At 41.7% G+C, this 24,585-nt stretch overlaps 1 protein-coding gene across 1 annotated transcript in view; it reads left to right on the top strand.

Annotated features, from left to right (window-relative positions):
• LOC133411133 (corticotropin-releasing factor receptor 2) overlaps window positions 1–19,126 on the top strand; it is a 29,314-nt gene extending 10,188 nt beyond the window's left edge. Inside the window, exons 3-12 of the mRNA XM_061693058.1 lie at window positions 7,578–7,663; window positions 9,345–9,451; window positions 10,715–10,832; window positions 11,488–11,641; window positions 13,846–13,906; window positions 14,201–14,273; window positions 14,743–14,828; window positions 15,513–15,648; window positions 16,832–16,873; window positions 18,277–19,126. Coding sequence (XP_061549042.1) covers window positions 7,578–7,663; window positions 9,345–9,451; window positions 10,715–10,832; window positions 11,488–11,641; window positions 13,846–13,906; window positions 14,201–14,273; window positions 14,743–14,828; window positions 15,513–15,648; window positions 16,832–16,873; window positions 18,277–18,417 — 1,004 coding nt within the window. The 3' untranslated portion in view covers window positions 18,418–19,126. The remainder of the gene's footprint in view (window positions 1–7,577; window positions 7,664–9,344; window positions 9,452–10,714; window positions 10,833–11,487; window positions 11,642–13,845; window positions 13,907–14,200; window positions 14,274–14,742; window positions 14,829–15,512; window positions 15,649–16,831; window positions 16,874–18,276) is intronic.
• Window positions 19,127–24,585: the final 5,459 nt, after the last annotated feature.

Below are 24,585 nucleotides of genomic sequence, written 5' to 3' on the forward strand. Positions count from 1 at the left end.
CTACTCCGGCTTCCTCCCGTGTTCCAAATTAATAGAAGATTCAGATTAATTGAAGATTATGACGTGTCAATATGTGCCCTGCAATTGGCTGGCGTCCAGTCCGTGGTGTACCTCTCTTCTCGCACAAAATGATCTGCCGAGGCTCCAGCTCACCTGCGACCCTAATGAGGAAAAGGGCTAGAGAAAAATAAATGGATGGATGGTTGCCTATCGTGACATCGTGAAAGTCTGAAGAAACCATGCGCGAAAATACAATCAAGGTCTACGCTAACCGAATTTGAATACCGTGTAGTAGATAGCGACGCTCAATTTCTAACAATTTTTGTTTTCGTCCTTACGTGTGGATGGAGTTTGGCAGCCAAGTTTGTTGATTTGCCACAAAACACCAAAAACGCTTGATAACTTTGCTCAACAAGGTCAGAGCCGAACCAATAACGTCGCTCCAGAGAGGGAGGAGTTTATTCTGTGCGTAACACGTGAAAATCAATACAGCGATTTCAGCCACGGCCCTCATTCACACCTTCAAAGGAAAAAACAGCAAAATTGACAAAAATTGAGTGACCAAAACGTCTGTGAGCTGTGTATACAAGAAGCGCACTGCTATAATATGTCTCAATAACACGACGTTTGACCTCTGTAGAAGATAGTTTGACTATTCAGCGTCTCTCTTTCATGTTAGCGTGCTAAGCGCAGGAGCAGTCGAGCAACTCTCCTCGGGAGTGTCAACAAGCCCTGAGGAGAACGGCGCAAAAAGTGAGGACGTGACATCACGACAATGTCAAACGTCACAACAATGAAAATGAATGAAATGAAATTAACTAAATAAAAGCTCCCCATAAAAATAGTACACATAAAAGCAAATGCATGCATTGAAATCAACCACAAACTATAAATAAGAGATTGTTGGTGAAAGTAAAATACAACTGAGTGATCGGGTACACACATCCACATTTGAATAATGTGATACGATAGTCTATGTGTGAGGGTGTAGCCTTTGTGTGTGTGTGTGTGTCTTCACCTGTTCTCCGACGTGTGTAACACTCTGGCCTTGCTCCAGTTCCCGCTGCCTAAGCGAATCACTTCATCAAACTGCAACATTGTGGCCTAGTTCAGTCTGTGCCCGGCGCGCTCAATTAGATTTTCACCCGGCTTTCGTCGCCTCACATGAGCCTTTTTGGTTATGCAACTTTAATGCAGCAAACCTTTTCATCGCGCGGCTACCTGCGATTTGAACACTCGCTCGTGCAAGGGGGAGGGTAAGGAGGGGGAGTCGCGCAAATGCGGCGAGCCCCAGCTGGCCGCATCCGGGGTGGCCTGTTTGGTTTGGGCTTTCGTCTATTAAGAGACATCCATATTTTCGACAACTTTACCATGCAAACCAGTGTTTGTGACAGGAACAATTTACAATGGAATTCCAATAAAACGTATACCATACTGAACAGAACCAAATGTTTTTAGTGCAAAACCAATTTATAATTCCATTCCCGTTATACATCAAGTAAAGACATTAGACGGGTAGGTTGCAGTGTTGAAACCACTAGCAAGACTTGAAAGTAACCCCACTTCACTAATCCGTCTTCCCCCTTCGAGTCTCTAACCAAAGGTACGCCCCTCACTGACGTTTACAAGCGTAATTCTCAAACATAGCCATTCATAAAGGTTACGCGATTTTGAAAAGTGCCGAGTCGGCATAAATTCTCACAGAGAACACACATCCAACATCAACAAAATAGTAGCGCTAGCAACACTAAATTATCACTTTAAACAAGCCAACATTAGCCATGGCTGTTATGTTGGTAGCATGACTTCTCCATAATGGAGTGTTACTATAACACTGTTATGAGTTTGAAGTTTTATTTTATGGAATATACAACAAATGAAAACATTTATAAAGGAGTGATAAACTAACCTGTCCAGCAGAAACGCCTTGCTTTTTAATCCCCTCAGCTGCCCGAGGTCCTTTCGCTCTGATTCCGTTTGATAGTCTTATGCCCAGTTTTGAGCAAACGAGGGATAAGCATTGTTTTTATATTACGGAGGTGGATATTCCGCCAAAGGTTTAGCAAAGCTCCCGAAGCCCCAGTTAACAATGCAGAGAAAGGCCACTATGATTGTGCCTGCAAGTGCAAATTAGAGGCACAAGATGGGGTCAGAGAGGGCTATTTTTTTTTTCACACATCAATTTAATCATATACTCCTGCCGGGTCATATGGACAGTTTTAACAAATATGACAAAATGTGATTAATTTTTAAACCCGTTTAATTTACTACAAAAATATCAATTAAAAAAAAAAAAAAACTATTTCCAAGAAGTACACATTTCCCGAAGAATAATCAGACTATCCGGCATTTACTCCGCTAATCAAAACTTAGTTAAAGGAGCTTCCTTATTTTTGAGTCGCATTCTCAGAATAAATGTTGACTGTGCACATGGGAGGACTAATAAACTGACGTGACATACGCCATTAAAACATAATCCTATCATTTCATTGTCCCCAGTTGCACATGAAACACAGATTGCATAAAGCGTTCCTTAGAAAGGGCACATGAGACTCCTGATTTTGCGTGCTTCACAAATTTAGACCTTCCAGTGTCAGCTCTTGACGTTTTAGAATGAAAATGAAGAATTTCAAAGAGAATTGAACCTTATTCTACCCAAATTGAGCCAACTGTGCCCTCGTCGATCTCCCCCCCCAGCTGCAGTTGAGAAAATAAACACTACCTCTCAACAGGAAAGTGAGCATCATTATTTTGATATACAGCTCTGATATTGAACCTTAATAGAGAGCGCAAATCAACCTATTGTCTATGTTGATTTTTACATTTATATATATATATATATATATATATATTTAAATTTGTATTTATCCAGCTGTCTTGTCATCGAAAGTACAGCTTCAGAATATATAGAAAAATAATCGATTTATCTATCCAATCATAATTTCCACGTCGATTTTGAAGGTATGCTTATGTGCGCTGCAAATCCTTTTTGCGTTCACATGCTTTCGATTTGGATTAGTCAGTGCGACAGCAACCTTGAGTCACGCGCACCTCCTGTGACTGTCAATTGAGAAGGCGGTTGGCTGTAGAACTGCTGCATCACCCAGCAAAGAAGAGAAGACACATTCTGAGCACTGACACGGACCACGCAACAACAAACGCCACCACAACACAAACAGCTGAAAGTGAGAGTTTTGGATGATTTCGCTTTTGCATTAGATTCAGGCTGCATTCGACTGTTGTAGTCCTTGTCAAACTCTGTGCATTATGCATTAATTTTCTACACCGCTTATCCTGAGTAGGGTCACGGGTGAGCTGGAGCTGGATGCAAAAAACTTTGGGAAGGAAACTAGGTACACCCTGGAGTGGTTTGCCAGCCAGTCGCAGACCACATACTGTGGAGAGCACTGTGCTCCCATGTCATGCTTTGGTACAAATTCCCCAAGGATCTAGAATAATATCACACTTTTCACACCATGTCTTGCATTTTTACTTGTGGAAGCAGCAGTTTATACTGTGTGTATGTGGGAAACACAAATACCCCTTTTTCCCGTTCATCACTACATTGACAACGTCACAGAGCAATCAGGTAAGTGGCGCTTATCTGAAGCTAACACTGTTAGCTAATGCTAATCTACGGGACTGTTTACCACATTACCAAAATTCCCACGTTTTGCACATTTTGCACAAAAAGAAAATTATAAAAATATTGACCTATTCCAACTTTAAGTGGGACAGTCTGCATTACAACAATTAAAATTCCAAAGCATTCTAATTAAGCGTCACCTTTTCAGCATTCACACGCTATTTCTATAGAAATTCCATTCTTTCGTACATTAATATGTGCTCTAACAACCGCAATGTCCACTGTCTAATGGGTAAATATTGTTTTGTCACTTTTATAACATCAGATAACTGAATGTAATCATCTCTTGTAATTATTGTCTTGTTTTCACACTAGAAACTGAATTTTCTTCCTGATTTCTCAGAATAAATAATTGGATGGATAGCAAGGTGTGTTAGCGTGAGCGTGTGCGTCCTGCAGAGGTGAGAAAGGGCGCAGGCGGTGCGAGATGTTGGCAGCCAGCGAAAGAGCTGGCGATGGCGCTTTGTGTCGATGCCAGTGTAGGAAGTATCCCCGTGCTGTACGACATGACTTGTGAAAAGTGGCGCCAAAAAGATAATAGCTTGGGTACTCCTTTATCATGCGTAGTGTGCAGATGGTTAGAAATGCATTTTCCTTGCACCGGTGCCAGGGAATTAGCCGTGCGTCAGTGGAAGAGCCCCCCTCTGTTTCAGCACCATCTCTGCTTGCTTTCACAAACGTGGTGTGATAGTCGCCTGCAGAAACCCACAACTCCAGGAAGTGAGGCATGCCACTAAAATTAGCTCCCGACGACTTCAAGGCTCACTTTTGTGTGTTTTCATGTCAAGTCAGCTGCGTGTAGCAAGGGAATGTGCATTTAAACGCTGACTGGTTGGGGGGGAATCTTCAGAATATTTCAGACCGACTGGTGAATTTTGAAGTAATGCCAGTCTGCTGCTGGCACCGTTACACTGACTTGATAGTAGTTGTCACATCAGGAAATGTTTGTTGTTGTTCCGTGTCAGCGGGTTAGGTCAATCACTTTGATGCGGGAAGTCGGACAGTTCCGACTTTCAACGAGAAAAACTGGAACGACGTCAACAGTGGTCTGACGTGACTCAATAGTGGCCTGTGTCAAAGGTGAATCAAGCTCAAGCCACACATCTAGTCTGTAAACAAACCCAGTCCAGCTTAGCTTCTGGCTAGCTGACGCCATAGCTAGTGACATGCTTTTGGCAGAATCTGTTCAAATTTGTTCACTCATTTGAAATGGTGTCACACAATTGTATGTAAACCTAACCATTACCCTAAAACAGGGCTCCGCAGTTGGGTGGGCCGCGCCACTGTGGGTGTGTTTAGAGCCGACTTAAGTCGCTGCCAATCAAAGCGACTCCTCTCATTCCCTTTAAATGTGCTGTGCTGACAGTCTCAACGAGATATCTGTGCGTAAGAGGACGATGTGTAATCGCGTCGATCCGTGCATGAGTGGAGTTCTCGAACCCCGGAAATTGCCTGCCTGTGCCCTGATCAAATTCATCAAAATTGTGATCGGGGTGAGGTTCGCCGGGATGGTGAGGTTAGCGCCTTAATACCCGTCAGTCAGACTGTGCTGCCTTTTATTCCAGGATAATTAATTTTCAACTTTCTTCTGCGTAAAAAAAAATTCTAATCTTTGAATGTCCGTCCCTGATTTAAAAAATAAAAAAAAATAAAATAAAAAAAAAAAAGAATCAGGTTGTCGGACGTCAAAACAAAAAAGCTATAATTAATGATTACTTGATGACTGCTTGAAATTAAATGTGCAGAATCAACTTTATATGAACTACCAAGTCAAATGGAGTGGAATGGACATCTACAATAAAAAAAAAAAAAAAAAAACCCTAATTAAATGATGAGTATCTTGACCGAGAGGTGAAATTAAAGTGCTGGGCCCCACTTGAATCGATGGAAATAACCTCCATACACTTTTATCCATTCTGGAGCCAAGAAGACACGGATGGGCTGTTACCATCGCGTGTACAGAATTTCGAACCCCACAGCAGGATACAGCTAATGTGTCTATATTAAATAGTAGTATATTTCATATCATAGCTTCCTAAAGAATACAATAGAGTATTTATTTCTTTAAAGAAGACACTTGCTGTTTTAGTTAACATTTAACTAAATAAATGCCACAATAATTGTTTGTTGAAACCTTCATTTTAAAATATGCATTTAACAGTGAAAGCAAATTAGAATGATTGTAAATAATTAACATAGCTTCACGGCTAAAATTTTATTTTTTTTAATTCATCTTTTGTAGTATACATTTTTCCCCATGGCTGTTTTATTTCAATGGACAATGTGCACAGCAATGCATTAGGCAAGTCAATAATTTGACGGCATCTGACTGAAGAAATAACGTCTGTTTTTCAATGTGTGATAACCTGAATGTGATAACCTGAGTACTTTTCGAGGTTAGAATTGCATCAAAGGTTTTTAGTTTTCAAAGACAAGGAGCGCTCCTCCAGTCAAAACTGCTGTGTGCTGCCCGCTATGTTCAGTGATTCAAGTCAAAGGAAATGGAAAGTTAATATCTTTTCAGACAACCTCACCATGGCAACAAATGCAAGCGTCGGTGGCGGTCGAAGCGCCGTCTCCTTCTTGGCTCTGCCTCCCGCTGAGGCAGCCGCTCCTGTCGCAATGCTCCCGTCTCGACGATGGAGAAACTCTAGAACTGTGAGAACGTTAACCCCAATTTGTTGTGTCTGCACAATCCAATGGTAATAAAGCCTTCCTATTCTATGCCTAGTCGGTCTTCATCTGCAGCGCTTTGTTCTAGCTGTGGTTGCTTTTAAAGTGCTCTATGAAAAAAGTTGAGTGGAAGGTGGAGTGTCTCAAGGGTTAAACTATGCAAGTCTTATTTACACACAGACCTGTACAGTGAAACTGCGAGTGGCTCATTAAAATCAGTGATGGATCATTTGATTGTTCCGCCGTTACTTGGATAACTTTGGCAGTTATAGAGGTAATGCGTTGTTCACAGTAACTTTAAGTCATGGGTCTCAAACTCTCGGCCGGTGAGACAATTGAGGCCCGAGGGATGGTATTTTGTGGCCCCCTGCTTGACATCAAATTTTAGTGCTATGCGGCCTACGCCTTTTTCTCAGATGCGCCTTTTTGTCAAGTCGTTGTCGGGAATCGTTGCCCTGGGCGTTTTATATGCATTTTAGCACTTACTGGCTACCCTAGCTCAGGCTTGTGACAGCTTCGAGTGGTGTTTCTTGACAAGTTAGACATTGTGAATTCAAAAAATTAAACGTCATTCTCAAGGGACATAATGGGAAAGGAAAATGTATCCTGTCACCCAGACCCAGTCATGACTTTCTCGATGCCTGCCGAAAAGAGAGAGGTTGGCGATAAGCATGGACAATTTCAGGAAAAAACAATGGCTACAACATCTAATGTAGTCCATGGTGGCAATTTTTCTTTACCACCGTTTTGATGGTTTGCCATGAAAAGGAGATGCGAGGGCCCATTCCTCACAAGTCGGAGCTGTAATTTGTTTTTAGAATTGCATGGCTGGCCACATCAAATGCGCTCACATTGTCTATGTGCCCTGTTTTAAGAGATAAAGAGCCAACTGCTTTTGAGGAATTGCACACTAAAAAAAGAACTTCCACTGGGAGTTTATAGTAGGGTTTGAAAAGATAAGCAGGAACACACGGGGAGGATTTGCATGTCTTACTGGTGAATAGGAAGTACAAAAACATTGCGGAATTGGGATTCCGTGTAAGAGTCAGGCAGATTGTCGTGCCAAACTTTGACCGTGACGGTGATCTTTACTGCCACTTACTTTCTCCAAACGGCGTCACCTTGTCACAAATGATGACTCACTTAAAGTGACTCAGCCGAGAGACATTCGGCCAGCTGAATGCAAATAGCAGCTAGAGGAAGCGTACATCTTGGAATCTTGCTTGTTTGCAATAATTACATTGTCATCTCTTTTCAGGAAGCGCATACAGGGAATGCATGGAAAACAGCACATGGGCGCTAAAGAGCAATTATTCAAACTGCGTCCCCATTTTAGACGAGAAGGTAAGTGTTTGGTTTTGCGATATTTTTGAAATGCCACACAAAAGGAACATGCAAGTCTCTTTTGCGTTGCACAATTAAACACTTGAGACATTTTGTTTCCGGACGCCTGCGCCAAATCTCCAAATGCAGTATCAGTGTCTGGATGAGTCGAAGCCTGCAGGCAAAAAGCGTAAGACCGACTGCAACATGCGGCCCATTTGCCTCTCGTCGCGTCTCCCGACTCAAGTGTATTTCTGGCACTTCCATTTTTCCTCAGACAAATTTAGACATCCTAAGACATTTGAAGTGTGTCAATGCTATTCACTTTCTCCCCTTACACAAAAAGAGCCACGATAACAAGCTCGGATGAATAGGCGGGTGTCGTATTTTTTGGACGGTGGCAAAATAAAACTAGTAGTAAAGCAAGGAGTGACAAGCACATAGCAGCTGACCGTCAACAGCTAGTGCGCACAACGAACTGACAGAGCAGTTTATTTCTTTACTCGGCGCGCCATGTCAAACGGCACGAACAAAACTGAACCAGTCACAAAAGATCAGAATCAGAGTCTGTAGCAGCTCCGTCTTCATCCAGAAAAAAGGAACAAAAATAGGAAGTAGAAAGCTACCAAACTAACAGCAGTAACGGCGCTAAACAACGGTTTGAACTCCTCGAATTATCCATTCAAATTTCACCAACCAATAAGAGAACATCACCACATTACATTATTATTGGATAACTTCCATAATGTCCATTAGTGTTGTCACGATACCAGAATTTTGACTTCAATAGTAGTGTACTAAATGCAAAAAAAGTACCTCAGTACCAGTACTGAAACGACACTGCGGTGAAAATCTAAAACATCAGTAAAAGCAGTGGAATAACCGGTAACAACTTCAAATTCATTGTATTTTAAGTAATCCAAAATAATATGAAATGTTTAATTTTGAACGTTTTATATATATATATAACGATTTTCAGTTTTCAGGTACCGGTTTTTATATATATATATATATATATATATATATATATATATAAACCGGTACCTGAAAACTGAAAATCGTTTTTGACAGCAATGTACAGCGGTACTTTTTTAGTACCGGTACACCGTGCAACTGTGTCCATCGTGTCAAGTTTGGCTCGACAGTCAGTCTAGAAGCTGAGCTGCTCTGTATTTGTTTGCAAAGTAGACGTATGGTTAGAGTGCGAGGCAGTTGCACTTCTTGTCTATTTGTCAATTTAAAAATGTTTTATTTGAGTTTATCATGCACTGCTATTAACATCTGTGCGAGGCCATTTCAAATAAGTTACCGTACCAAGTTGCGTTAACAAGTGCAACATACTGCCCAAAGCAGATCGCAAGGCAAGTGTTTGTTTATTTTGTGGTTAAAGTGCGAGACAGTTACACATTCTGTGCCTTTGGGTATACACTTTTGTTTAACTCAAGGTTATTTCATTTTATTTTAGCTCAGTGAATAATACACTAATATTTATGATCACATGATGCGGTTTCAAATGCGTTAACAAGCCGTGTTAGCAAGTTTGACACGCTGCCAGAAAGCCTAGCCAAGATGTCCGCTAGCCATGATGCTGAGCTGATCTGTTGATATGTAGCGAGGGCCTTTCAGTTCATTTCATAAAAAAAGAAATTGAGATATATTGTCTAAATGTGTGTCTGTGTGTTGTTTGTATGTTGTCTTCCAGAGAATGTATCCCATGCATTACAAGATAGCGCTGATCATCAACTACCTGGGCCACTGCATTTCTGTGGGGGCGCTATTAGTGGCCTTCATCCTCTTCCTGTGCTTAAGGCGAGTGCAGAAATAGTGCGCAAACGTCTCCGTGTGCCATCTCGGAGAGGCAGACGTTCCGGAGTGTTCCTCTCATGTTTCCTCCGTTCCTCATCATTAGGTCGCTTATGTCAAACGAATGAGATTGCTGCAAGCCCTGCGCTGCATGCATATGTGCGTTTTCTAATGATTGTTTCCCCCTCTCCTACTCTTCACTGTAGCCTTTGTAATTCTTTGCACGTCCTGTTTGAAACGCACACCTACACCTGTACCGATAGCAGCGGGCAGCTGACTGCGATTAAAGGCTGAAATAATCAATATTGTGTTGGGATATCAACAGATAGCAACTGCTAGTACTTGTGTGAACTCCGCTTGGATGCGGGCCCAAAAAGCACCACAGTCAACATCCAACCTCAAGTGTCTTTGATCATCTTTTCTCAAAATATACACCATGATAAAGAAACAAAACTGTGGCAGCCAAAAGCCCGGAAATGAAGCACGGAGAGCGACTCGTATTATAGCAGGATAGGGGCGAGGTGTTGCGCAAGATCATGATACGAGCATGACGGCCACGGTCTCGTTTCTTTATTGTCGCTTTGACATCGAAGAACGATTCCTGACAGTTAACAGAAGCAGCATGGTAATAATTACATTTATTTGATTTTGGGGGACAATTAATCAATATAGGGTGTAAATTAAATAAATAAAATGATCACATAAAAAACCTTAATTTAATGGATAAAAAACATAATTCAATGCTAACAGATGATGCTGAACAAGTTTATAAAAAAAAAAAAAAGAGATCGGAGAAGCTGTGGTGCTGTACTTTAATAAACAATCGGAAGAGGGATCATTGTGACTGTCCTTTTCGGTTCTTCGTCCAACAAAATTGAACTCACCCTGAAAAGTTCAAGTTTGGATGACAGTGTTTGAGCACGTTTTTTTATTATTTTATTTTTTATTTTTGTAATTTTTAAAAATATGTATTCATTTTTATTATTGTTTAATTTTATTCCCCCCCCCTCCCATTTTGATTACCGTTAAGGTAGAACAAATGTCCACAATATGAACAAAAGTACTTAGAAAGAGTTCCTAATCATTACATTAATCCATCAAGTTCCCAATGCGCAAAAGTTACGCTTGGATGAGTTAAGTCAGGAAGAAGTCCATCAAATTCCCAGGATAACATCTCGAAGGCCAACTTGATGTGTGTGTACCCCACTTCACTGTGTGTCCCAATACTTTTTGCCATCCACCCACCCATCCAACATCTCCCCTTCTCAGGAGCATCCGATGTTTGCGCAACATCATCCACTGGAACTTAATTACCACCTTCATCCTGAGAAACGTCATGTGGTTCCTGCTGCAGCTCATCGACCACAACATCCATGAGAGTAATGAGGTAAGCAGCACTCACTAGCTACTATCATATATCGCATTATGCATTGCGCATAATATATTCTCAGCGGTAGAAAAGTGTATAAAGTGTGTCTCGAAACCAGCTAAAAATATAGAATGTTATTGTAATTTATTTATCTGTTCAATAGTTTTTGCGGAAGATAAGCCAACTGACTATGAGCCGGTGCGTTGTAATTATGCGACAGCAATTAACGGTGCTCCTGAGTAGTGTTTGCAAGCTATGTTTCATTTTACTGATGCGTGAACAAGGAGTGCTCGATAAATGCGGTACACTGTATCGAAGACGGAGAACCATGCAAACCACTGAGCTAATACAAAATGTAAAGTAGCAGCATTCTGTTATCTTTGTTTTTTGTTGTTGTTGTTTTTATTTTGGGGGGATCAGTTTAGCTTTGATAAGAAATATGTAACCCGTTCATGATCATTTTCACACTTATCTCCAGTTACCGTGATGGGAACAATTTATACTATGATGACCAATTGCCCACCCCTAATGTAAACTGTACAGACACTATATAAAAACACTTTTGTATTCATGAGGGAGTAGTGAATGAGGGAGTGATTCCAAACGTAGCCAGTATGTTTTCATCGCTTTCCGGGTGACTCGCGTCTCCTGTGATGTCATCCGTGTGCGCCAGCCGTGGTGTCGCCTGATGACCACCGTCTACAACTACTTTGTGGTCACCAACTTCTTCTGGATGTTCGTGGAGGGCTGCTACCTGCACACGGCCATCGTGATGACCTACTCCACGGATAAGCTGCGCAAGTGGGTCTTCCTCTGCATCGGCTGGTGTAAGTGCATCACACACACAAAATTCCGTTACGCAAATCTTTGCTTTTTGCGTCAAAAGGCGCTGTAGAATGATACTAAATTATTCCCGAGTGTCATGTTACCCATTCTATGAAAAACATAATTAATGACCTTTTGCTGTTCCTGTGAGGATGTGCCGGTGCTCGTTAGCAGATGGTGTTTACTCTGTCGCCATGGCGATTAAGACATTACTCTGGCAGCATTTCGCATATTTCGCACGTCCGCAACAAATAATTGTAAAGGAAATAATGCTCAGTTGTGGTTGGATTATATATATATATATATATATATATATATATATATATATATATATATATATATATTACAATTCAAAACATTTCTACCATTTCACAAGTGTCTTTAGAACATGAAAATCAAAAACGTATGTGCTGCAATGTAGCAGGCGCAATTTTTTTGCGCCTACTTGATGGAAGGTCGGCCCATTATTGGGAAAACCAGCTCAAAAGTATTCTTGCAATTTCTGTCACACATTCTTACCTGACTTTAATTTTTCACTAGAGAAATCCTCGAATAAATTCAAAAGTCAAGAAAAAAAACCATATATCCTCAAGGTATCGGTTGGCATTTTATTTACATAACCACAGAGAGCATCCATCCATTTTCTGAGCCGCTTCTCCTCACCAGGGTCGCGGGCGTGCTGGAGCCTATCCCAGCTATCATCGGGCAGGAGGCGGGGTACACCCTGAACTGGTTGCCAACCAATCGCAGGGCACATACAAACAAACAACCATTCGCACTCACATTCACACCTACGGGCAATTTAGAGTCTTCGATTCATGCATGTTTTTGGGCTGTGGGAGGAAACCGGAGTGCCCAGAGAAAACCCACGCAGGCACGGGGAGAACATGCAAACTCCACACAGGCGGGGCCGGGGATTGAACCCGGGTCCTCAGAACTGTGAGGCTAACGCTCTAACCAGTCGCCCACCGTGCCGCCCACAGAGAGCACCATTCGCAAAGATGCAATTAGTTTTTGTGTGCAGTTGTATAATTTTTTGCCACAAATATTTAATTACAAAACATAAAAAATCTTTACTTTATCATATGTATTACAATAAGTTATATGGAATATTCATTATATATACAATATGTGTAATTATTTCTATTCATTCAATTTAATACAACTAAATATTGTGGAACGATGGATGCCTGGTTAGCATCACAGTTCTGAGGTCGGGGGTTCAAATCCGGGCTCTGGCCCTCCTTTCTGGACTTTGCATGTTCTCCCCGTTCCTGCGTGGGTTTTCTTGGTCTCATGGTCAAACACTGACACGCATATGATTGTAGGCAATCAGTCACAAACGAGCATGCTAAATATGGATGAAGCCAATCAATAGCAATGCTAGAGTTGTTTCGGGGGAAGATTTTTGCCCCTCTGCATGCTGGAGCTAATGTCCCAGATGGAGAATTTAGTACATTTGTCACTCCTGATGATGCAAATTGAACCTAATGAGAATTTTTTTTCCAATTTAATATCCAAAGTCTGCACTTTTCTTTGATAATTCCAATTTGTAGGGCAGCCAGATCAAAAAGGGAACAGACGGAACATGCTGTACGTCGCACTTGATGAAGTTTTATACTGTGCCCGCAAGCACGTGGGCATGTTTCATATCAAACTTGTACAGGGGGCATCTCAATAAATTTAAATATTGTAGATATGTTCATTAACCCACAGAAGCACGGGGGCGAGAACATGCAAACTTCCTACACAGGAAGGCTGCAGCCCAGATTCAAACCGCAACCGCAGAACTGTGTGACAGATGTGCTAACCACTAGGTCACTATGCCGCCTCCGTCATTAACTCAAATGGTGTCGCAAATAGTGAAAATCTCTCTAAATGGTTAGAGAGACTGCAAGTTGGCGGCAAAGCACTATTTTTGTCTGAATGAAACTCCTCAACGCTCTTCAACATAGTTCCTTGGCACCAAGATGCCAAACTGGTGTTTTCCAGCAAATAAGGGAGAATAGTTTACAAAAAACATCTTATAATGTTTGATGTGTTTCATGTTAAAATGTTACCTAAAACATTGCCTGTGTTGCTAAAATGGCTTATGATGGCCACATGCATTCTTATTATGTATTTAATAAAGATTTTATTTTTGTACATATCAATAATTCAGTCATTAAACACCACACAAAAAGTTAAAATCTGCCTTCCTTTTCAGGTATTCCGTGTCCAATAATAATAGCCTGGAGCATCGGGAAGCTGTATTATGAAAATGAAAAGTAGGTGAATAATCGAAGACATTTCATTAGTCTGGTAGCATAATGATCAAATTCAACAAATAAAAATAGTCCAGTTGCATCAATTCAACCTTTGCGGATTACCGTGGCCTGAATGCTTCACAATGTACAAAGACTTAAAGAAGAAAAAAACCACACCAACAATTATTAGCAAGCGCCTCGGTGTTTTGTATTGATATTGTGCCAGTAATTGAAACATGACTTGGTCAATTATGCTACTAGGCTAACAATTTACATGTTTTGCCTTGACGTTCACCGTGCGTGTCCTCCCAACAGGTGCTGGTTCGGCAAGGACCCCGGGAAATACATCGACTACATTTACCAAGGGCCTGTCATTCTTGTGCTACTGGTCAGCATCACTGCAAGACTCTGTACTTGACCTTGAAATATATTCATTTTAGGGTTCTCTAACACGATTTGAATTGAAAGAAAACTGTTAAAGAAGAATTTTTCATCATCTTCCAAACTGCTGCTTGTTATGAAGCACTCTAAGTTAAGTTTTGTTAGTTAGCGTCCGTAAGTTGGCGCTTGCCGTGTATAACATTTTTGCTTGTACGTTGGGTCACTTGTGTCTCAAGGCACCACTGGATACTTTTTGTGACATTTTTGTTTGGTGGTGTGCCATGAGATTTTGCAAATGTAAAATATGTGCTTTGGCTCAACAAAAAAAAAAAAAAACAATCAAACAAAAAAAAAGTTTGGCAAACACGATGGCTGATGCTAATTTGCAAAGCTAATGTGAGTGGAGCCAAGCGTCAAAAACAATTTTGAGGATTCACCATGAAAAAGATGAATCTTTTGTTTTGTTTGTTTTCTAGATCAACTTTGTTTTCCTCTTCAATATCGTCCGAATACTGATGACCAAACTGAGAGCGTCGACCACCTCAGAAACCATCCAGTACAGGTGAGAGGGCTTTTTCTTTTGGCTTCTTTCGTTAGCGCTTCTTTTGAAATGGATCTAAAGCCTTTGCTCGTTTTGATCAATTTAGTCCGCAGCTGCTGGGATCGCGCGCATTCATTGTGCTTGTCATCGCTGCTTTCGGGTTGAAGAACTTCCTCTCGCTGCAGTCATCGGGATTTAATTCAAAAACATTTCATTAATGTCGTAATGATGTCATTGCTGTTATTTCAAGTTTTTTTTTGGTTTTGTTTTTGTTTACTCGAAAGATCTTTTTAGTATCCGCAAATGCCTTCAACGCTCACATTAGACGGCGCGTTTATTTCGATCAGATCTCGTGTTGCAAGTAGCTCTGGGATGCAATATTGGTATTAATCGCGGTTCATTAGCCGAGCTCGTCTCACGAGGGGGAGTTCAGCTGCTAGCCATCTGGAAGTGCATTATTTTCATTTAAAGACATGTTAGCGGTGTACTAGATTTAGAAAGGGAAAATATCACACTTTTTACCGCGTCTGTATGAAGAAAATGTGTGACTTTGAAAGAAAGTGTGTTTAAAGACCTTTAAAAAACATTTTAAATGCTATAAAAACATGCCTAGGGTGTATGTTTACAGGGTGCGTGAATCTGCCGATGTGTTGTTGAGCACAAGTAGCTGAGGAGTTGTTTCTTCTCGGCCTCGCTCCTTTGCAGAAAGGCCGTGAAGGCCACGCTGGTCCTGCTGCCCCTGCTGGGCATCACCTACATGCTCTTCTTCGTCAACCCGGGGGGGGACGACATCTCGCAGATCGTCTTCGTCTATTTCAACTCCTTCCTGCAGTCGTTTCAGGTACGCGAGGCGACGTGGGCGCCGCCTTTTTCGCCGTGACTCATGCCGACTCCCTACTGGCTCTCGTTGAAACTTTCTTTTCCCTGGCGTGTGTGCGAGCGTGTGGACTTTCCGGCGGGGGAGGACGATGCGAGGAAGAAAGACATCCCGACACTGTTCTGCGCTCTTAGCTGTCACAAATAAGGAGGCCGTGTGGGCATGATTGCTCTCCTGTGGCTATTTTTTCTTCTCTCACTATCGTCAAATATTCCACTGAGCAATACAGATACTGGAACTCAAACACATTCTGTTGGAGGAGGCTGTTTGACCCGTTATTAATCAATTATTCCCAGTAGAATACGGGAAAGTAACTAACATTATAGACTCGATTATCAGTTAATCACCTTAGCGCAAAAATAAGTTTCATAGTCAGAATTTTGGTTTTGTGACACCACTACGATACACACAGTTACAAGGTAAACAGACACGCCGGAAGTTGTAAATTAAACACACACTTGAAAATGGTATACACACAGTTACAAGGTACACACACACACACACTAAATATAGTATATACAGTACACAGTTATATAGTGTACACATGCCAAGGTAATATACACACACAGATGAGTAGTAAACACCCACACACCTTGAAATGGTATATACACAATTAAAAGTACACAGACATGGCAAATTGGTATACACACAGTTAAGGCACACACACAAATGGTATGTACACAGGTGTGAAGTGTTACGCACATAAATTTTTTTATAAACAGTTACAAGGTATACATACACTGCCAAATCGTATACACACTGTTGTAACACACAACTGAAGGTGGTGTACAGTTTCGTATAAAGTACACACAAACGGTATAAACACAGTTGTTAACTAACTGTGCACATCAAAAATGGTATACACAGTTACATGGTTCACAGACTCACCAAAATGGTTTACACACAGCCGTGAATTAAACAAAAAGTGGTGTACAGCCATTTACAAGGTACACACACACAAAATGGTATACACACAGTTTTGAAGTTATTGAAAGCTCGTGAAGACTCGAAACGTCACACTGGGGTTCACACCATTTGCTCCATTTAATGTCTTTCATTGTTTGAAGAGCGATAATATGTCATTAGTTAGCGTGGTCTAATTGCGCTGTGATTAAACCGCATGGCGCTGATGTGTGTCGTTCCGCAGGGCTTCTTTGTGTCCGTCTTCTACTGCTTCCTTAACGGGGAGGTGAGTATAACGCATTCATTCATTTCTGAGAGGATTGAAGACCCAGTGCAAAGAAACTGTAAAAATCTCTGTGGGCTTAATTTGTTTTTCTGAAGCAGGTTTGACTCGTGTGTCGTAGCTTTACATTAAAAACAAAACCACAAGAGGCGCCAACGTAGCTTGATGCATTTTCGTAAGGTTGTTTAATGCGATCAAACTCTAATTGGGTCGCGCCTCACTCGTCTCTCACGCTGTCCTAAGTGCTTTTACAAGCTTGCCGCCGTTAATCAAATAGTCTGAGTGCTCGCTAATCAGTGGAAACTCAAAATGCAGATGGAGTGAACGTTCTGCTCTTGTGTGTCTGTTTTAATAAGCCTTCAACAATGGCTGCCATTGTTTTGTGCCAACCAAGCAAACATGTTAATGTTGCGCTTTTTTTATTAAATTTGGTCTATTTAGGATTGATAGCCCGCAATGACTATAATGACCATGTTTAAGGATTATACACCATCGTCTCCAATTTGCGGTGCTGTATGTAAAATACTTTCTGTAAAATACATTCTAATTTTGTATGTGATTATTTACTATACTTTAGTTAGAATTAATCAACCAATTATTTAATGAAATGAATGTGAACATTAATTTTAGTAATATTTTTCTATTTGTAATTGGCCAGTGGTTTAAGTAAATGTTAAAATGTACGTAAAATACATAACACATATTTTAATAATAGTGTGATTTTAAATTTCATTTTTATAATTAATTTAATCATTTAATGAGACAAATATTTGATGAATACATTTTTTAAAATGGCAAAAAATCATGTATTAAATAGTTTAATTATAAAATAATACTCATTTTATATTTGTGTTTATTAATTAAATTATTATTGATTAACCAATTGTTTAATAAACTATATTCTTAAATGAGAATGAATGTATTCTTATTTTAATGAATAGTTAATTAATTCTAATTAAATAAATCATGAATAGTACCATTTTTCTGTAAGAATGAGCTATTATTATTGTATTATGAAACGATTTCACACATTTTAACACTTTTGTGACCTGCACATCTGACCCAATGCTTCAAATTCAAGTCATGAGTTATTTCAGCTTTTGCAAACCTATAAAATGTCTTGAAACGCTTTTGTGCGTAATAATTTGGAACAGTGCATTTAAGGTTTTATTATTTTTCAAACAAATACTGTTATCATTGGGAGCTTTGGTCAAAAACTTTCCAATTATTGCTCTAACAGTTGATGACTTGCAAATGATGCGGACTGTCAGTTGCGTGAGGAAAATCTAAGAAAAAATATCATTTGCATGATAATTTGTAACGCAGTGTATACTTGCCGCCTCCCCCAGCCCATCGGCACTTCAGCGGACAAACACACTGCTTTTTGTCCCTTATTGTCACCGCAGGTTCGCTCGGCGGTGAGGAAACGCTGGCACCGCTGGCAGGACAATCACTCCCTGCGGGTGCGAGTGGCGCGGGCCATGTCCATCCCCACGTCCCCGACGCGGGTCAGCTTCCACAGCATTAAGCAGACAACCGCTGTGTGAATACACACACACACACACACACACACACACACACACACACACAGACAGTGGTTATCGTGTGTGGTGGGGACCAGCAGCCACACACAGATCGTGTGGTCCCCAGCTTTAACGGCAAACTGCAGTCAAATGCTCATTTTGTCAGGAACCTAACCCGCTGACTGGGGTTTCAACGCTGCCTTGGCTGGTGTGAAGCACACAATTGGTGGGTGTGGTCATGAATTTAGAATTTTCAGTTTATTATTCTCACAATAGTTCCTCAGCGGGTAATTGAACGCACGCTCAGATGTATAGTTTGCGTCGCACACCACACATAGGACCAGATCACACACATGCAGGCACGCAAGGAGAGGTTCACCGCATCACTCGAGCTGGGGTGGTGGGGACGATTCCTTGCTTAAGGGCAACAACAGTTGCCATTTGCCCCTTCACTTCGAAGCCCAACACCTGACAAACTGAGCTACTTTCGTCCATTATGTTGCCCCGGGGGCAAATGAAAGGATGAATGAAGTGAATACTTGTCCATAACAAACATCATGTTCAAGCCTAAGGGTGTCCATATCGGCACTTGGCACCAGACACCTTTGGCCACAGTTCGATGATCGACTTTGTGGTCATGTCATCGGACTTGCGGCCGCATGTCTTGAACATTCGGGTGAAGAAAGGGGCGGAGCTCTCAACTGATCACCACCTGGTGGTGAGTCTGCTCCGATGGTGGGGGAAGATGCCGGTCCGACCTGGCAGGCCCAGAGGTATTATGAGGGTCTGATGGGTACGTCAGGCAGAATCCCCTATTAGGAGTTTCAACTCCCCCCTCCGGCAGAACTTCGCTCACGTTCCGGGGGAGGCGAGGGACATCGAGTCCGAGTGGACCATGTTCCGCGCCTCCATTGGTGAGGTGGCCAACCGGAGCTGTGGCCGTAAGGTGGTCGGTGCCTGTCGTGGCGGAAAACCCCGTAGCCGTTGGTGGACACCAACAATGAGGGATGCCGTCAAACTGAAGAAGGAGTCCCATAGGGCCTTTTTGGGATGTGGGACTCCTGCGGCAACTGATTGGTACCGGCTGACGAAGCGGAATACAGCTTTGGTGGTCGCAGAGGCAAAAAAAAAAAAAAACCCAGGTGTAGGAGGAGTTTGGTGAGGCCATGGAAAAAGATTTGTGGACAGCTTTGAGGAAATTTTGGTCTCCTATCCGGCGTCTCGAGTCGAGGTCAGCAGTGCACCATCAACACTGTGTATCGTGGGGATGGAGCACCGCTGACCTCGACTCGAGACGTGAGTCGGTGGGGAGAATACTTCAAAGACCTCCTCAATTCCTCAGACACGCCTTCCCATGAGGGAGCAGAGTCTGGGATCGCTGAGGCGGGGGCTCTCCTATCTCTGGGGTTGAGGTCACCGATGTGGTTAAAAAGATCCTCGGTGGCAAAGACCCGGGCGTGGATGAAGTTCGCCCGGAGTTCCTATAGGCTCTGCATGTTGTGGGGCTATCCTGGTTGAGACGCCTCTGCAACATCGCGTGGACATCGGGGACAGTGCCTCTGGATTGTCAGACTGGGGTGGTGGTCCCCCTTTTTAAGAAGGGGGACCGGAGGGTGTGTTTCAACTACAGGAGGATCACACTCCTCAGCCTCCCTGGTAAGGTCTATTTAGGGTTGCTGGAGAGGAGGGTCCGTTGGGAAGTCGAATCCCAGATTCAGGAAGAGCAGTGTGGTTTTCGTCCTGGCCGTGGAACAGTGGACCAGCATTACACCCTCGGCAGGGGCCTCGAGGGTGCACGGGAGTCTACATGTCTTTTGTGGACTTGGAGAAGGCGTTCGACCGTGTCCCTCGGGGAGTCCTTTGGGGGGGTGCTTCGGGAGTATGGGTTACTGAACCCACTGATACAGGCTGTTCGGTCCCTGTACGACCAGTGTCAGAGTTTGGTCCGCATTGCTGGCAGTAAGTCGGATTTGTTTTTCTGGTGAGGGTTGGACTCCGCCAAGGCTGCCCTTTGTCACCGATTCTGTTCATTACTTTTATGGACCGAATTTATAGGCGCAGCCAAGGCGGTTAAGGGATCAGGTTTGGTGGCCTCAGTATTGCATCTCTGCTTTTTGCAGATGATGTGGTTCTGTTTGCTTCATCAAGCCGTGATCTCCAACTCTCACTGGAGCAGTTCGCAGCCGAGTGTGAGACGGTTGGGATGAAAATCAGCACCTCCAAATCTGAGACCATGGTCCTCAGTCGGAAAAGGGTGGAGTGCCCTCTCCAGGTCGTGGATGAGATCCTGCCCCAAGTGGAAGAGTTCAAGTATCTCTGGGTCTTGTTCACAAATGGAACGGGAGATCGACAGGCGGATCGGAAGAGTTGGATGAAGTGGCTGGGTAGATACTGCCCCCTTGACCTGACCTCGGGTAAGCGGAAGAAAATGGATGGATGGATGTTAAATTTATTATTAGCTACCTGTTTTAATTTTTATATGCCAAGATATCCTCAGTTCATGTTTGACAGAAAGAAAATCGAATCCCTCACCTTGTTTACATTAACTTTGTTATTTATGTATTTATTTTGTGGAGATTTTAACTGTAAATGAATGACATTTTATCATGAGAAATGGTTCAATGTTTGTGTCTGTTATACTGTGTACAGTTCCACGACTCCTCATATTATGCATAATGTGTACATTTGACCATATTAGTATTTTGTACAAGTTTGTCACGTTACCTTGGCGATCGCGCTGTATGGGAACTGTTGCAGATTGTGCAGAATACTACATTTATTCATATACAACCAATATGTCATCGCCTAATAGCATATTTATGCTCACATATTTTGGATTTTTGTTAAAACAGTTACGAACAAAGCCATTTTGTGTCAAACGCCCCAAAGAAAATTACGACACGTCATGTCAACACGTCATCTAACAAAAAGCAAGCGTCTACAAAGTCAAGAAAAAAAATACTTGTATTTGTTTATTCGGGTCCTAACTGTTGATCACGTCCATTATACACTTTGCAAAGAAATGTGACATCATTTTTGACCTAACTATACTGTATATACTGTATATTTATTTGATGTAAATTTTTGCTAAGTCACAGGTTTTGCCTTACAAACATTGTTTGTCTGTGTGCGTCTTGTCTTTGTGTGTGTGTGTGTGTGTGAGACAGAGAGAGAGAGAGAGAGAGAGAATATATGTAAATGTGTTTGTGTTACTAATACCATTTACCGTGTTTTCACGACCATAAGGCGCTCCCTCCTAGTCTTGGTAAAGCCGTGTTCGCCATCTGTCATCCATCGCTTCCACGCCGCTCGCAACTTCACTTTGAACGCCCTGTTTACGCCGAAGCTCGTTTTCCTGCTTCCTCCACTTGCGAACCACGGATTCGTTGATCTTGAATTCTCTCGCGGCTGCTCGATTCCCATGTTCCTCCGCGTAACTGATGGCTTGCAGTTTAAACTGTGCTTCGTAAGCGTGTCTCTTCGTAGGTGCAGTTTTCGACTGCGTTCAAGCCAGCCTCCACTCGTAAAGTAGCAGTCAAGCCAGCCGCCCCTAATTTTGGTCATACGAAGCATTACGGTAATAGGTCGACAACTCGCGGCGAAAGCCACCTTCAAAATAAAAGCTTCCCAATAATACGGACGTCAGTGCTCTTCAGATAAAGAATGCAACCAGCAAAGTTAATTTGAATCTTGAGATACATTAAAAATGTAGTTTATTTGATATCTTAGGAAAAATACATGGACTGGACTTGTATAGCACTTTATCTACATCTTTACAGCGCCCAAAGCGCTAAACAAAGCCTCACATTCACACAGACATTCATAAACCAATGGGCGACTGCTGCCATGTGACACTTCGACATGCGGACAGTCGTAGCAGGGATTCGAACCTGCTCTACCTACTGAGCCAAAGCCACCCCAACATAATCTCATTGGTATCACAAGACAAGTCCAGATCTGTGTGACAGACCACCAAGGACTCCATTAAAAGAGGTTTGATGAAGATCTGATATTGTATTTCAAAATAAAAGTATCAGAAAACGAATAAACTAATTTTTTTTTAATGCATCTCAAGGTTCAAATTAACCTTGCTGGTTGCGTTCCTTAACCGAAGAGCACTGACGTCTGTATTATTGGGAAACCTTTATTTTGAAGGTCGCTTTCGCCGCGAGTTGGCGACTTATTACCGTAATGCCTAGTATGAACAATATTAGGGGTGGCTGGCTTGATTGCTACTTTACAAGTGGAGGCTGGCTTGATCGCAGTCATTTTCGGGGGTCCTTAGCCAAACCGATGTTGTTTTGCACATTGCACATACCGGCGCTATATACCTGCTGGGGGCATGCCTTTTGCGTCCTCCTTCACGCCCTTTACGTCCGCATGCTGTCCTCAGCCACGTCCGCTTTCCCTCTGTATAAGCAGCGTGTCGGCAGGAAATGCTCCGTCAGTCAGTCAAGCGGAGAAAATGTAAAAAACACAAGACTTTTAAGTGCGCCTTCTGGTCGTGAAAATACGGTATACATTTTCCTACAAATAATGAATAGCATTTCAGTAATAAAAAATAAAATAAATAATAAACTTGATACCTTTTGTGCTCTGGCTCCTATAGTCACCTTCTCTACTCAGGTTGTTATCTTGTATGTTAGCATGATAGCATGTAATCAGTTTTCATTAGAAATATTACCCTGCTACAGGGCAAGCTGTAAAATCTAAAAATAAAATAAATCATCATCATCTGCAAAATCATAGATACGTGTTAGTGCTTTTTATATTTGCTCTCTTACTAAAGGTGGATCTAAATAAAAAAATTAAAAAAACTGCAGTACTGTACTTGGGTTGCCATCCTGCTATATTTTAACATACCAACTGTTAGCATGTTAGCGTTCTACGTATCTTACAAGATTTTTACACATTTGCGCGTCCTTTGAGGCACGAGCTGTTCCAGAATGAAGAGTAGGCTAAAGGTCAATGTAGGTTGTTAGCATGCGATGCGTTAGCCGTTTAAGGTATTCGTTTAGATACTGTATTTCGAGTTAAAACCGAAGCAACGCAGCCTATCGCGTACTTGCGCGGGAAGACGGCTTCCATAATTCCAACATTTGCGGAATTATGGAAGCCGAAACCCAGGAACCGGCGCGCTTTCCGCCCCCCCCCCAAAACAATTAGCTAAAATACCACTGAAGCGCTATAATAATGACTTGTTGTGACAAATCCTGCTTCCCATGCTTTGAAACCAGTGGGAGGGACGAGACGCAACGTCAGCATCCAGTCGCAGTAACAGTACAGTACAGTACACTTCATTGTGCCTGCGGCGTCTTTGTGTCCTTATTAAAATACGTCTCCAGCATATTAGCGCCAATGCAAACCGACAGAGGTCGTGTGTGTATATTACCACGCGTGTGGTAACAACCTCTAATAACGGCGCTTATTCACTACCAGTGCACTGTAACACAATAACGCAGGGGCACTGCTACTTCCAATGGATTATATAGTATTTATATTATATATACTGTGTATGTTTGAGCATATACGGTATATTTTCAATATTTATCTATATTGATACAACAATGGGCGGCTCGGTGGATGACTGGTTTTCTCCGGGCACTCCGGTTTCCCAGCTTTTCTGGACACTGTTGCAGCCATAAAATTCTAAGTTAATAATTATTTCCTAAAAACAATCAAGTTTATCAGTTTGAACATTAAATATCTTGTCTTTGTAGTGTATTAAATTAAATCTAGGTTGAACATGATTTGCAAATCATTGTATTCCGTTTTTATTTGTGTGTAACACAACGTCCCAACTTCATTGGAATTGGGGTTGTATTTATAATTCATTTTATAGCTTTCTTGAAATTCTAATTACTGTATATGTAATCAACTCTGCTGAAATTTGACTGTCATCCTTCTTGAAAAAGTAATTTCGGCCCTCTGTTTGTTTCACATATACAGTATTGAAGACTGACTGTAAAATACTAGCATACGAAAATACATATTGTCACTTTGTGTAAAAAAAAAAAAAAAAAAATAGTAGATGAAATGAAATGAAATTGAACGACAGCGCTCTCATGTGGCCAAAGATTATAGTTACAACTTAAAAAATAAATAAATAAATAAATACTAACTTACCTTACATTTCCAAATGTACAGTAGTAATGTATTCGAAAAAATAGAATGATAGAAATGTCTTTATAA

The sequence above is a fragment of the Phycodurus eques genome, chromosome 13 (genome assembly GCF_024500275.1).
Source record: "Phycodurus eques isolate BA_2022a chromosome 13, UOR_Pequ_1.1, whole genome shotgun sequence".
NCBI lineage: Eukaryota > Metazoa > Chordata > Actinopteri > Syngnathiformes > Syngnathidae > Phycodurus > Phycodurus eques.